We start from the raw sequence: 15,496 nt of genomic DNA, 5'->3' as shown, positions 1-15,496 counted from the left end.
GTATTAAAAGTGGTCTAATAATAGTAGTAGTATTTTACTGATAATAATTTCAGTAAAATTATTTTTTTTTTTATTTACATTCATTTATGTTTATGGTATTGCAGTTATGTTCATCGTTTTACTTATCATTTTTTATATTTTTTTAATGACTGATATGCACATTAGGTCCACGCCTCAGATAAAGTATCTTCACACGAATGCTTAGGGCATTCGCGTCTAAAAAGGTTAAGAACAGTTTGAGCGCACATCAGCACAGACGCATGGAGGAAGCGTCTACTTTACATTAAACTAGAAACTCAATCAGAAAGCCAGTCTAATCACACCTTTCCTATGGTATCAACAAAAGCAAGGGAAAATCTGTTTTGTCTCTGGCTCTGGTATAAACGTGTATTTCAATATTTTACTAAAGTAAGTCCCCTTGAAGGGGTTAGTGGCTTTTGCACGGCCCCGCGGTTTTATACATTTTTTTATATGGTCCCGAACACATTGGAAAAGGAATATTAGCTAATGAGACACGAAAGCTTATTCAGTAGACATATTTAACCCGCATTCGCCATCTAGAGGAACTGTGTGACGTGTCATTTGGAGTCCGTTGTTAGTTAATTCTTATATTGAAATTCTGATGAATATGAAAAATTAATAGCATTAATGATATGACAATTCAATAGGAGAGTTGATAGTTGATAATAAAAATATTTTTATACCATAAACTTGTTTTTTCCCAAAATCAATTAATTAAAAAGCGCTGGCATTAAGTATGATTTAAAAAATTTACACTTTAAAAATTAAAATTTAAAGGCGTCCTGTTTGAAATTAGAAAAATAGCAATGTTTAACAATTTTTTTAAAACATCTTGTATATAATTATACTCTTCTCATACGATTGTGAATAAAATAAAACTTTTTTTGATGGAAACATTGCAAAATATAGTTGCAAATGTTTCATTCAAATTCAAGTATGGGCAGCACAACATACAAGTCTAAAATTAAAGAGAAACAATCAAATTTATGTATGGAGCTTTTTGGAAATTTCTTTGAAGAGAGGCGACTTAGCGGCGTTTATTTTCGCTATTACAAAAAGTGCTCTTTTTTAACCCTTATTTATTATACCAGGTTTTCAATAAATATACCACTCATACATCAATGATACCAGGCATACATCATTAAAACATACATATGTATGTATGTAAGATTAATATCATATAATGCGTATTGGAAATTACCTACTCGGACGCATTTAACAAAATATAATGAAAATTTTTGTTCTCGCAAACGCACTTATTTAAGTCGATAATAAAAGAGGTACTTAATAATGTTTATACAGATTGTTTATATTTGGGCTTATTGAAACAACCATGTTTTTAAACAAAAATAAACCTCAAAAATCGACTAATTCTAATACTTTATAGTTTACCTACACTCAATATATTTATTGAGAATTTTAAATTAATTGGAACTCTAGAAGTAAAATATTGGATTTTAATCAAAGGAATTTGCCTTGGATTTTTGATCGATAAAAACTAGATTACTATTGAGATTATTTTTAGCTAATACGTTTGAAACACGTAATTATTTTATAGGTAACTTTCTTATTTATATCAATAAATTTGAATTTTACCACATATTCTTTACCGGAAACAATTGTCGGCGTCTTTAATGTTTTTGACTCCGATTTTGCACTTGTTTTCGTTCCATATTATCAGCATTGTTATTCATACACGCTATAAAAAAATACTCTCCATATAATAATATCATGTTGAATGCAAACGGTTGTTTTTATGACTTCAAACTGAAAATTTTGAACTGTTTATGACCATAAGCTGTTCATGTAACTGAAACCCGTAATGTGTTATGACTCTCCAAACACACGTTACCAAAGGGCTATTAAACATTCCACAAATTTCCCAGGGAAGATCGATTAAAAAACAGCTGTTTAGAACCATATTGTCTACGTTTTCAATAAGGGGGCATTATAACCCAGTTTAAAGTCGTTTTATAGTCTTTTTAGTCGTTTAAAATGCTTTGTTTTTTTTTAATTAACAATTTATTGGTTAAGTATATTGCAACTTAATTTAAGTATGAAATTTTTGCTTGAGCACGTAAGTCGACTGACGCTAGAATATAGGCACAAGTTAAAACGAATTTGGTGCTGTTACAAGCAGCATACATTTAAGTATGTTTAAAAATATAATTAGCGGCGAAACTTAAAGTCCAAGGTGGAATTATTACTACGCACGTAAGTCAAGTTTTCCACTCTGCAATTATGAATTTCGTTCGCTTTTCGCTATTTTTTTTAAACTAATTACTCGCATTTAAATCGTAAGTAAATGATCATAATTGCCAAACTGATACAAGTATCAAAAATGTGTATATTAACATAAGATTATTTTAAATGGTTAATATCTATTAAAATTATACTAATTTTCATAAATTCTTATAGGCAATCTGGCAAGTCCTGAAAACGGTATTCTATACTTACCTTCGACTTCGCAGTTGCATTACTTACCCAATAACTGCTAACGGAAGTTAAAGTAAAGGCAAAAACTCGAACTTTTGCCTCTAGAAGATTTTTTAAAATCAAATTGAATAAAATGAATAATGAATATGAATGAATGAAAATACGTATTTACGAATGTTTAGGAGACTGGAATATAGGCAGTTGCGTCTTCTGTCTTCAGTAAGTATAGAAAAACTGAATATAAAATTATTTAAAAAAAACTAAATCTCTCTTAACCATCATTTTTTTTTAAATGCGTTCTAGGAATCTATCGACGATTTTCCTAATAAGCACTGTCACTTTTCAGCGATTAAATCCACTAGTTTTTGTTGTTTTCGAAGAACCGAATTCTCACACCTAGCAAATAAAACAATAAATTAATATTTGAAATCATTTATTTGCAAATAAGTATGATAGGATAAATTTGGTATGTACAAAACCTCCTATGCTAATATTTACATAATATAAAATTCTAATAAGAAAATTTACATTTTGTCACACATACATTCATCAAAATAATTTATAATATGACTAGCTCAAGAAATGTTGTTAGCTGCCTATTCTAAAAATGTAATAGAGGCATATCCGTTAATCCCATACTTATGAATTTCATCTGTTTATATACAAAAAAACATTTAAACTGAAATAAATTACATTTAATTAATTAGGTTTAAACAAAGAACCGACGATAACTTTCTTACACAAAAGTGAACCAAATAATTATATTTTACATTGAAACTGGTAAAATAAATAATAACATTTGTATTTAATAACCATATGGGTGGATTCTTACATAATAGTTATTTACATTTATACATATTCATAATAATCGTAAAATTTTAATTACAATAATTGGTATTTAATTTCGTAATATTGATACTTAGCAACTTTAACTGTTTGGTTATTTGCACTTTTAAAGTTTAATTTTGAACTCGTCCATATGGGTCTTAGAAATACAATGTACGAATAAGGCTTACTATCTGAAGTATCTTTAAAGCAAATAAATTCGCACTGCATCAATTTTTTGTGAACTAAAACGGTACGCTGTGAACGGTGAAAATATATACATTTAGGTGTCTTATTAAAATGAAATATTGCATAGTTTTACATAATACGAGGGTTTAAATATTCTCAAAACAATCTGAAAATACCAAACCTGGCATTCTAACTATGTATTTATAAATTCGTTGTGTCATTTTGTGGCTGTTGAACATTCAAACACAACACATAATAAAACACAACATATATTTTCATTAAAAACTTGGATAATACAAAAAAAGAAAATAAACAACTTTAGCCACCTAATATCACAATCAGCGTGTTGAAAATATGTATATTACATTAAATTACATAGACTTTTTGTTGAGAGCCATTACAACATGCGAGCGCGACTTCAATCGGATTATAATTATAAATTAATACACAAAATCGTGTCCTGGGTTGCATTATTCACAAATCATAACGCCCATAAAAATGTAGTTTTTGTAGTTTGGTTGGGATGGCTACTAATAAGTAGATGTTTCGACCAAACAATTCCGTTATGGAGAATACTAACAAAAACAGCTATTAAAATAATTGGAAAAAAAATTGCGGCAACGAGCTGAAATGCCAACAGAAGTTTTTAAACATTTTTGAAGAATCTATACAAGTTTAATACACTTAAGCTTTTCCTATGAATGAGAGTAGATGAAATCGTATTTTAATCGATAGAGATCCAGATTCCAGTCGAATTGTAAATTCTTCCTATTGAATATAATATCTGGCAGATGTTTCTCTCCTTTGAAATCTTTGTAAAACTCTTAAGGTACAAATGGAAATTTTACCGTTGACATTATTATTTTTACAGCTACAAACGAGCTTATTAAATTGATTCGACCCAAGACTTCAAGAGTTTAGATAAATACTGAATATTCTTCAAATAAAAATATATATTTAGTACTTATTTCCAAGATTTTTGTCCTTCAAAGTGTAAACTAACGTTTATATCTTAAAGCACAGGTAGAAATACGTAGCTATTATGCGTATTATAAATGTTTCGAACAATTAAGTGCAATCCGACTTTAGTACGTAATGTCGCAATTTAAAAAATGTCATCTAGGCGGATTCGGAAACACAATTAAGTGTATTTTATAAAATTGTAAGATAATCACACCTAGTTTTGGAACCGGCAAAAGATATTCGTTACCAACGGCCGTATATACAAGGTGTCTTAAATGTCTGGAAACACATGAAAATATCGAAAAAACATGTTAAATGCCGGGAAACACGAATATTTCGAAAAAGCAATATTTTAAAATAAAAATTAAATCACTTGATGGTATATTTGCATTCCAATCTACAACTGTGGTCAAATACTTTGTTTTTCAAGCCGTTTCATTGCAAGTTTCAAGGTGTTACATCGGGATATCCTGGTGGCCCCTCAATCGAGCTTCTATTATCAATTCATCTTATTTTGTATGAAAATATCATCTACTTATTGGACGATTTTTTGAAGAAATAGTATGGATATTTTCAAATAACCTTTGTTAAAGTATCCAGGCTCCATTTTTCGTTTATGGCATTTTTTAATCAATGTGTAAAGAAAGCGCAAGTGTTTTTAGTAAATTTTAGATGTAAATAAAAAAGCCTAGTTCTAACTCTGAACTTAAGAATTTTAAACTGAAAAAATATTAAGCAATTAGAACAAAAAACTGTAATTGCATAATTGTGTAACTGCTCCAATTGCAAAAAGCGTTTTTTTTTTAAATTATTATCGCATAAATCAGAAAACTGGTATAAAATTAAAGTTTTCGACCGAGAATGCAAATTTACAATTACAAGAGGTCGTTCCCGTTTAATAATTTAAATAATTGTCGAGGAACGAGGAAGCTCAAGCTAAGTTGCTTGCCCTTTAGAATTGCTGGATGTACAGGGTGACCCAAATAAGGCGTAGAAATACTGAATTGCATAAGTATATAAGCTGTGCAATGACTATGCTGGCAGCGATTCTCGAAGTAAAGTGACAAAGAATTAGGGGATATGTTATTTTAATTATTGAAATTGTGAAATTTACTGTTAGTTTAAATTATTAAACATTATGTCAGTTTTACTAAAATTGCTCCTATCTATTGTGAGAACGATATCCAAGTGTAAAGTCGATGACGGCCATTAAATAAATTGTTCAATTTTTCTGGGCAATAAATTGTGAAAAAGTTGATAGTGTAAACCGACATAAGAAACATTTGCTTACTCTTCTTCCTGTACTGCCTTGACCTCTAGAGGAATTGCGCCAATTTTGAATCCCGTACATTTTCCAATTGTATTTTACAAGTGGAGCTTTCTAGGTATATAAAAAACTTAATTTCAAGATATTCAACCGTTTCCAGTCTCTTGGACACCCAGCATATACACAGCCAAAAAAACACCTATTAATTAAAGTGCTAATGCCATTCTTTCGTTAAAACGAGACCAAAGAAATCTGATAGTCCCAGTGTAAAAGCGTATTGTATACCCGAAACGAACACATTGATTTCATCTCCCTTCTGTCATTTTCATAGTTTCGTAATACTTTTAAAATGACTGGGCCGAACAAATAATTATTAAGTAGAATGTAAGTGCTCTTAAATAAGATACCGAAAGTACATAAGGATGCTCAGTTTTTGTATTCGACTCACTTCAATTAGTTTTCCATTAAAAACTACGAAGTGATAATGGTAGGTACAGTAATGCACTCGAAACTTGATAAACAGCCTTTCAGAAATAAACGAGTCGAAATTGGTAACCTGAATTTTGATCAGTGCGTTAATTTTTATTTCACAAGTAATTCAATATGACACTTGAACTTGTGATACTTGAAGAAAATGACTAGAATAAGGCTATAATGGGCGCGGCGTATTGAATCGTCGATCGATTTTATTGAGACCGCGAACATTCCAGCGAACCCTAGTTATTTCCTTGCAAATTCTATAGTTACACAGCTAACGGCAAATTCACCCAGTATCACAGAATTCTTATGAGATAAAAGGGCAGCCGCATCTACCCAACGTTTTGCAGACAAAAATATACTTATCTTCTACTGTACAGTCTTTCTATTTCGTAAAAAATCACATATTGGAATGGATTCATTCGTTTATTGCTCGCTAGCGGTAGTCCATGTCGGCTACTACAGTACGACACCTTTTGAAGTTCTTAGTGGGGGAACAAATCGACTGGGCACTGGGGATACCCGTTTCTCGCACTCGACACATCGACGTTTAGAGTCCTCAAAGAATGCGCCCTGCAGGTCTCACCGGTTCGGATGTATGTGAAACCAGTGACGGGAAGAGTCCCACCTGGACCCCGCGCGCCTCGAGCACGCCGCCCTTCGCCCTCCAGACAAAATACCCCAGAGGGCGGCGCGCTCAACTCTAGCTACAACTCAGTCACCGGAATATGTTTGATGGGCAACTGGCCGGTGCGGAGCGTGTACTCATCCTCGGAGAACGTCTTCTGGTATTCGTGCTCCTTCCGACTTATCGCCCTCTTGTTGAACTTATAGTCCTTCAGCGCATCGCGTACTTTTAACCGATACCGAAACAAAAACAGACCAAGCACTCCCAGTAAGATTATGGCACTGACACAAAACGTGACTATTATCACTTGCTGACTGGGGTCTCCGAAAGAACATCCCAAGTCATCGCTAGTGAGACTTCTCAACGGCCTGTCCCTTAAGTGAATCGGACTAGCGCACTGCACATTCGTGAGGTTTTTCTGATTGGCTAGATTCAGAAGCCATAATAGCTGACAGTCACAGTTGATGGGGTTATCAGTGAGCTCCAAAGCCCGTAACTCGTTCCACGACACTACGGATTCTGGTAAACTTTTAAACGCGTTCTCACGTAACACTAAATGCCGCAAATTGGGCAATCCCACCAAGGCTCCCTCATCAAGGTTTTCCAGCTTCTTATTGCTAACCAACGCAATTGTTTCCAGATTCATATTGTCACTAAACACGCCCTTCTCTATATGCTCCAGATTCTTAGCTCCAGTAATGTCAAGTTTTCTAAGATTGGTCAGCCCCTTGAAAGCTCCCTTCGGGAGGGTGGCAAACTCATTTTGACCAATTGTTAGTTCCTCGAGCCTTGAGAGGTAACCCAGTTGGCTAGTAGGGATTTGCTGCAGGCGGTTATCAGCTAGTATTAGGTTTCGTAGTCCTGACAAACCTCTGAAAGCGTGCTCGCTGATGTTGGTGATGCCTCCACTAGCCACATCCAAGACTGAGAGCTTGCTCAGACCCTTAAATGCATCATCCGGAAGGGAATTGAAGGTGTTAAGGCCAACATGCAACTCTGCTAAACTTCCCATGACTGGAAATGCACTAGTTGGAACCACAGATAAAAGGTTGTCGTCCAGGTACAGAACTCTGAGGCTCTGCAATCCATCGAATGCCAAGGCGTCGATTTTGGCTATTCGGTTTTGACCCAAATTGAGCTCCTCCAGCTTAGGCAGTATGGAAAAAATACCTTTCGATAACTCTTCCAGGAAATTCTCCCGCAAATTTAACACAGTCAGCGACTTCAGTCCTTGGAACGTTTTGTTGTTCACTGAGGACAACTTGTTCTTATTCAGGTGCAATTCCTGCAGCTTTTCTTGATGCAGAAAGCTCTTTGTCGGAATATTAACCAGATGATTGCTGGAAAGATCCACATATTGCAAGTCTCTGTAGAACTGGAATGCTGCATCGACCGTTTTAATTTTATTATTCCTAAGCACAAGCCTCTGAATTGCTGGATTTAGTGTGATTGGTATAACATCCAATTTGCTTCTTTCGCACTGCACCACGAAGGTATCATCATTGCACATACATCCTGTTGGGCAACCCAGCATACTGCCTGCACTGCCAAAGCTCGGAAGAAGTACGGCCAGAAGAAGTAGGTAAAGCATTGTATTGAGGGTAGTAATCTGAAAAARAAAAGACCAATTAGTACAAGAAGATGTGCAGTTAATTTTTTTCAGCAGTTTTGGCAACAGCGTTATTTTAATTAGTAATGAGTTTTCGGCAGACTACCAGAATACATAAACATTGGAAGTGAAACATAATTTTTGATTAAAATTTACAATGRCAACTATGCATCCAGGYAGATATTTAYTGATAAACCTGTTTGTGTTACAGCGCATTTGTGGTTAGTTCTTAGATTGTGCTTTTCAAAATTKAAAATATATAAAATGTCGATTATGCATAAGGTTGACTGTCCTTGTGAAGAGTTTAAATATGACCAATCTCTTAAAATCACGAAATCCACTACGTGTTGTTTATTAGGTACAAGCAAATGGATTCTTTTGAGAACGAAAATGAAACTGGGACCAATTGAACAACTGATTGCTGAAGGTACTACTCGTAAGCAACTACTAAAACCGTATTGAGTTTGATAGGAACACAACCACCAAAAGCCGGCCTGAAAAACCATTGAAAGGTTTCGCCCAAAATCTCCCCTGATCTCAAAGTTTTTAAGACATTCATTTGAAGAAGGGTCGGTATTAACCAATTTTTTGCATCATTTTCCATTTGCAATTGCAACAATTACATCACAACAAGCAAATGTAGAAAAAATGTTGATAAATGTACAAATCGCCGAAAAATCCAACCCAATAGCCTGTTTTTATTTGTTTATATTGTTTAAGTGTCCTCGGCATTTCAAACTTCCAAATAAAAAACGTATGAAAAAACCACGGTTCAAGCACAATCTTTTAACATAACTTTTGGAATCGTGACAGAATTACAGATATTCTAACTACAATAAATCTTAGAATCGATCTTACCACATATGTTAAATGCTTGATACATTCTTGGCGCGACCAGGTAAAATATAAAGTGAAATGTTTCTTGGAAATATTTGATTGAATATTAATGCTTTGAACTACAGAAACTTGCTTAGTACTGATAATTTATCTAATATTATACTGAGTGGTCTATTCGTAAAGATGACCAGACACAACGGTAACAAATTACTTTTAATTTCATTAATTAAAAGCATATATTTACGTAGATATCTGGTGAATTTCTATAACAAAAGCTGGAGTCTGTATAAAGCCATTAATTCTGCATGAGTAGATCATGGATGGATACATTTTTCCAAATTGCGTTAATTCTTAAAACCACAAATGTAACTTACTCATTCCTGTCCCTAAGATTAACACGTGCAGTTTTGAGTAGGCGATATTATATATAATTTTCATGCGTCATAATTAACTCGTAATGTATGTGCCGACATTATTTAAAAGGGCAAGCAAAGCCATGTCATGACAAAGCATAATTGGGGAAGTCTAAACAATTTTAAGTTAGTCAACTCTCGGCTTCACACAAGAACAATGTTATCTTTGACTTTAATAGAAAGTGGTCTCGAATATTTGGCACACGAAATAACATACTCTTTACGCATCAGTTCAAGACGATTTTAAACCATTAATAGCTTTATTAATTGCAAATTAATCAATTAAGGCTATTTTCTGTTATGTAAAAGGTTTTTTTGTTTCTGAAATAGCTGCTCAATAGTTGTACTCTCTGGATATTAAATTTTGCTATTTATACGCCTTAAATGCTACTTGAGACACCTTAAAAAGCAACAAACCATCTATTACATTCTCCGCCATTCATTATTCCAAAAAAACTTCAAAAGTAGTGTTTCAAAAATACATGATCCAGAAGATCTCGTAGATAGACGTCATTATGAATCAGTATATTTACAATGCGACTATTAACTGTAAATACTTTACAATCCTGTAGAAACCGTTGAAATACCTACTTATTAGATTTATTAATAACGGGCGAGTAAGAGTGATATAATCCAATGTTGTATTTACTTTTCTGGTTGTTGACCCATAGCCATATAAATCATAAGAAATAATTCAGAAATGGCCATGTGGTGCGTAAAAGTCTGTGCCGACTAGTTAATGATAATAACGTTTTTTTTCATTATTTAAATTGTGAAGCAGATTTATTGCTTGAAAAAACGTAATCAATTCAATCCTCAAACCAAGCCTTTGGAGTTAGTGGGAGTTTCTTATTTGAAAGTATTTTTGAGTGAATTATTGATTTGCTGTCGGATAAGTTTGGAAGTTTTCAGAAAACCGGCTTCTCGGATGTTTACTAATTAAATTGCCGAAACAGATAAATATTCATTAGAAAATGCTAATGAATGCGAAATGTATATAAATTAGACATTTGCCAAAAATGATGTAAGGTTTGTAAACTCATTTCAGAGTAGTTTAGTTTGCTAAAATATCAATATTTAGTAGTTTATTAAGAAATTCATACAATTTTTAACTCCGCTGTTCATACGAATTAGAAAGATTCAGCACGTTTTATTTGATGCCCATTATAAGTTTGGAAAGTACCTAGTCAAACTCAGGCTTTTTAATTTCGCAAGTTCTGGTGCTTTGCAGATTTGTTACCAAATTGTATCTGAATAAATGAGAGGTTTGAGATATGCAAGTTCAAGACGGCCAAATTTTTCGACGATTTTAATTCAAAACGTTTTATTCGGAAACGTTCCTATATGGAAAATAAACCTAAACTGCATTGCTGTTAAATTTATTGATGACGAATTTTTCCCACTGACTACTTGGGTCAAAAGCAGGTACAAATAAACCCAGAATACTCAAGCTAAATGATGCCTCATAATCACTTTGATAAGATAATACTTATTTTTAGATACTTAATTGGTTGGGTAATTAGAAAAAAATCAATAACACAAAGCGATTTTCTCAACTCTCAAATGTGAACGTAGTCTCATATTTCAATCAAAGTTATTTATCATATAATTGAATGTAAATAAGTACTTAATGTACCTATTAAAATTCAAAATTTAAACCGTGCCTTGATTCACTAGGAATACTATTATTTTTACATGTTTTCAACTGTGATCTGTTATTTAATTTCCTACTCTTCTAATAGCCCTTTAAATGTGTGCTGGCGTTTCTCATTGTTGTTGCGACATTTGCATTAGGTGTATTGGAAAGCCGATTATAAAGACAAAACGCCCTTTGTATTTATATGTGAATTGTTTTATATAACATAATCGCCGCAATTTTATTGGTCCCAGTATAGGTCTAATTATTGCTTATTTTTAGACGATAATCGGAATTTTATCATTGGCAATAATTTGTTTGCTCTATTAGGCAGGCGAGAGAAGCACTATATTTCTTGTGATTATTTGATGACAGGATTAGTAACTCGGTTGTGAATTACTTATGTGTAAGTAATAAATGGCCTAGTTAATCGAGCAGCGGATTAGTTCACTTCTGATCAATGTCAACAAAAGACTATTGTGAAATGTAGGCTTTGTCAAGGTGCAGAGGCGCTTACCATATTTTTGTTTAAAAACAATAGAATATGGTTCAATAAACTTTTTCCGTGCTATCTATATCTGCTTGAAGTGTGTATTTTACTCATTGATAGAAAAGGTCAAACATCAACAAAGGTGAAGCATTTTTTGGAATAGGGATTTGGATAGTTGCTGTTAAAAATTCACTTGATTAGTAGACTAAATGAAAGTGAGAAGAATGTTGCTAAATATCAGAGAATTTGCGCTTTGACTCAAAGACGGATACATTCGAATGACCTTACACTCTCCTATCTTTTTCTCATTATAGAAATCGTTGTTAACTTTATCCGAAATATGATAATTCCGACCAGTTAACTACTGTTTTGGGTTTCAATAAATCAATTAACACGATTTAAGATTAAAATGGGGACATCAAGCAGTAAACCGCGACTATCAATTTCGTCACATTTTCGCTTCAATTACGCAAATGTAGACATATTTTAAATATAAATTAGGTATTATGAAACGCGGTTTCAAAATTAATATTGTTGGATAGCAAATTAAAACATATTGTTTCTGCAGAGAATCATTGCTCTAAAAGTATCACTAAAATACGCTTTTTATAGCGAAAGAATAGTGCTTCATCTACCACAAAAAGCGCCCCGAATCATTTAAGAATCCGTTTTACGCAAGCGAGGTTTTACATAACGTATTTTTTTGAAATCGCAATTATTTTCTTTAAAAACTATTTAATGTCCACACTGAAACAAATTCAAGCTGTCTTGACGATGATCAATTCCGTTCGCTGATTTTCAATGATCTACTAATACATTAATTAATTCCACTCACATAAATCATAAAAATGATTAAATAAATTTAACCAAACTCCTTGCACTGATAATCCAAAAATAACAATCCGTGAATCACTACGCATCACTCCATTTATCACGTAAAACAACTTGAATACATTTTTAAAAGAAAACTGTCCCTTTTACGTACGCAACGGTTTCACCGACTTGACTGAGTTCTACGCATACCTTCCATACACACTCACGAGCCTGACTGAACTGAATTTCAATTCTGAATTTCCGACTGCTCTGCTCACCGTATGTGACTGCGCAGTCGGCGCGCACTGAGTTGCGTGGCCGTCCCGACCGCCGGATGTGAAATCCTTGGACGCCTCTACTACCTGTTCCAAGGGTCTAACTTTAAATTATATTATTCTATTCAATTCATTCTATTGCACAGTTTAACGGTTCAAGTGTTACTTTCAAAATTTACTGTTCAATTTAAAAACAGTCTTTTGGAGTTGCGGTAACGGTAGACAGTTGATTCTCACAGTAGGAGCTGTTTTGCAGAGCGTCTATGGTTCAAGGTTGAACTATTGAWAAATTTCTTTTGGAATGTCACTCAATTTGATTTAAGACSCTTTCCTTGCATAATGCCAAAGGACAACAGCATTTCTCTTTRACTACTCCCTCTATTCTGAAACATTGGTGTTAGTCATCCTAAAGCCGGTGTGAAAATGATCTGCAAGGATAATAATCAGGGTTATTTGAAAGATCRTGTTAATCATTGAACATGTAATTATAAGTAGAAAACACTGATCACACAGATACAWAACTATATGAAGTGKAAAAATGCAATTTTTTAATCCTCTCTTRTATTGGATCTGTACATTTGATACACTAAATTTATTGCACATAATTYMTAAATTTCACTTAASAATCAAAGCGAAAACGCAGATTTCCGTTTGTCAGGGCAGTCGCATGTTGAAGAAGATAGTTAGCGAATATCAGRAACATGGGRAATTTCTGGATTTCCCATTGTTAATAACTYGTCCTGTATAATCTGCGCCACAAATGTGTYAATCACTAAATTTMATTTTAAGTWTTCTTCCAAAACMAGCAATCAAAAATTAACTGGAAGCAAATCCGAGAATCAACCAGGGAACCAAAACAATTAAAAAACTAGTGAAAAGAAATGTGCTAATTATCACGACTTAGTTGCATGTAACTGTTTCTTCTTTGAATTACGTTTCTAAATGGCTTAATAAACATAGTTTTTTGCTTAGTAAAAGTATTTCTTTCGCCAACCATGTGCTATAGTATTAGATTTACAATGCTTCAGATGTGCTAAATTCAACGCCTATTCATCAAAGAACCATACTAGAGCGATTCATTGTATAAAACACCTTGATTCTCTGCTCTTCATTTGTTAATGTCTACTATGTTGCATTTTAGTTTGTTCCGAAACATTTCTTTCGAATTGCTAAAAAGGTACTTTAATTTGGACACAGCCCGATTCCACAGACCTGTTCAATTCAGACCATTTTCCTTTCGTTCTGGTATCGGCCAAGTTGCAAATAAATAACTTCTTGAGGTATCAATGAATGGGTACTTTTGTGTTTTTTAGGAAGGTCACAGCAAGTATCTATCTTCTGAGAACCGGCTATTATATATAATGAGCGGTAAGGGCATTTGGACATGTTTCAGTTTTCCTTCCTCTTTTGTTCCACTGCTGGTAGGATATGTTTAAAAAAGTGGCCAAGCTTTCCAAAATAAAAAATGTATTGTGCCGAAATCAGAGAACATCAATAGAAAGTACTTTTACTAATTAGCGAGTGATTCCGCTTCTTTAWACAGAAAATGTTTCGATATTTATTACTTTTACCTGATTTACTGAAGTATACAAATGCTCAGGCCCAGAGGCATTTAYTTACAATTTAAAATCCATCAATTATCTTAATTATTATACCACAAATATATGTAGACATTTTTTTTTCAAGTACACTCACACAGCACCCACTTTTTAGTTTTTCAATACATTTATTGCATGGCTCCTAAGACATAGGGCTAATAAAACTATTAATGAATCGACCCTCTGCCAGCGGCAAATTATTGTCTTTTGCTGTTGTGACACTCCCATAATTCTTGCATACGTTCAGCTTCATTATACCATATTATTTTTCAGCTTTCTTTATTCACACTTAATGATAGTTTAATTGCGGGTTACATTATTTTGTCTAGCAATCAAGCTTTAACAGTCTAAATAAGATGTATATAAAGATAACTACTCAATGTAATACTCTGGCAATGACATAAAATAATTTACATTTTGCAGTTAAAGAAGCTCATAAAGATCTGTCTTTCTAACCGACGTTTTCGCAGTACAGGGGGGAATCATTCTCAGGGGTGCTTCGTATTATACTTAAGTTAACATAGTAGTTTGCCAACCGCTCAAATGCAAAATTTGTCAGAATTAAAAACCATTTTACTATAAGTATTCTTGTAGTTCTGCTACTCTCGCAGTGATTTAGTAGTTGCCTGTTAGTCTAGTATAAAATCATACTACTTCTTCAACTATCACATTTGAAGATGCCAGCCGCTCATGTACGCGAAACGCCGGCACTTATTTTGGATGTGAAATAACATTTTTAATATCTAATATAAAATTTTTTGTATTTTCTGAAGAAATTGCAACTTAATAAAAGAATTAATACTTTAATGAATTTCTCCAATTTGATTAACAGTTTTAAGGAATAATTGCCTTGTGTTGTTCGTATCTTTGTAAGTCACTTATATCTGAATTTGGTAATAATTTCTGTTCGGTACTTTATTGAAAATATCCAGTTTCTGACTATGCAAATGGTTGCATATCATTCATCTTCTGAGCTTCGTTTACTTTAACATAAAAATAGGAATCGCTTGTTTTCATAT

General features: G+C 33.3%; 1 protein-coding gene across 3 annotated transcripts in view; it reads right to left on the bottom strand.

Moving 5' to 3' along the window:
* Positions 1-2,873: 2,873 nt before the first annotated feature.
* Positions 2,874-15,496, bottom strand: part of LOC109540306 (insulin-like growth factor-binding protein complex acid labile subunit) — a 156,593-nt gene continuing 143,970 nt past the window's right edge. For 2 of the 3 annotated variants that reach the window (XM_019908639.2, XM_048664548.1), the window contains one exon: positions 2,874-8,415. In XM_019908639.2, the coding sequence (XP_019764198.2) occupies positions 6,886-8,415 (1,530 nt within the window). In that variant the 3' untranslated portion in view covers positions 2,874-6,885. Of the gene's footprint in view, positions 8,416-12,626; positions 12,836-15,496 lie in introns of those variants that run through there. The other variant, XM_019908640.2, reaches the window with a different exon arrangement.

The sequence above is a fragment of the Dendroctonus ponderosae genome, unplaced genomic scaffold, assembly GCF_020466585.1.
Source record: "Dendroctonus ponderosae isolate FM_Combo_2020 unplaced genomic scaffold, Dpon_F_20191213v2 Dpon_F_20191213_3, whole genome shotgun sequence".
Lineage (NCBI taxonomy): Eukaryota > Metazoa > Arthropoda > Insecta > Coleoptera > Curculionidae > Dendroctonus > Dendroctonus ponderosae.
This window is presented reverse-complemented; position numbering and strand designations above follow the sequence as displayed.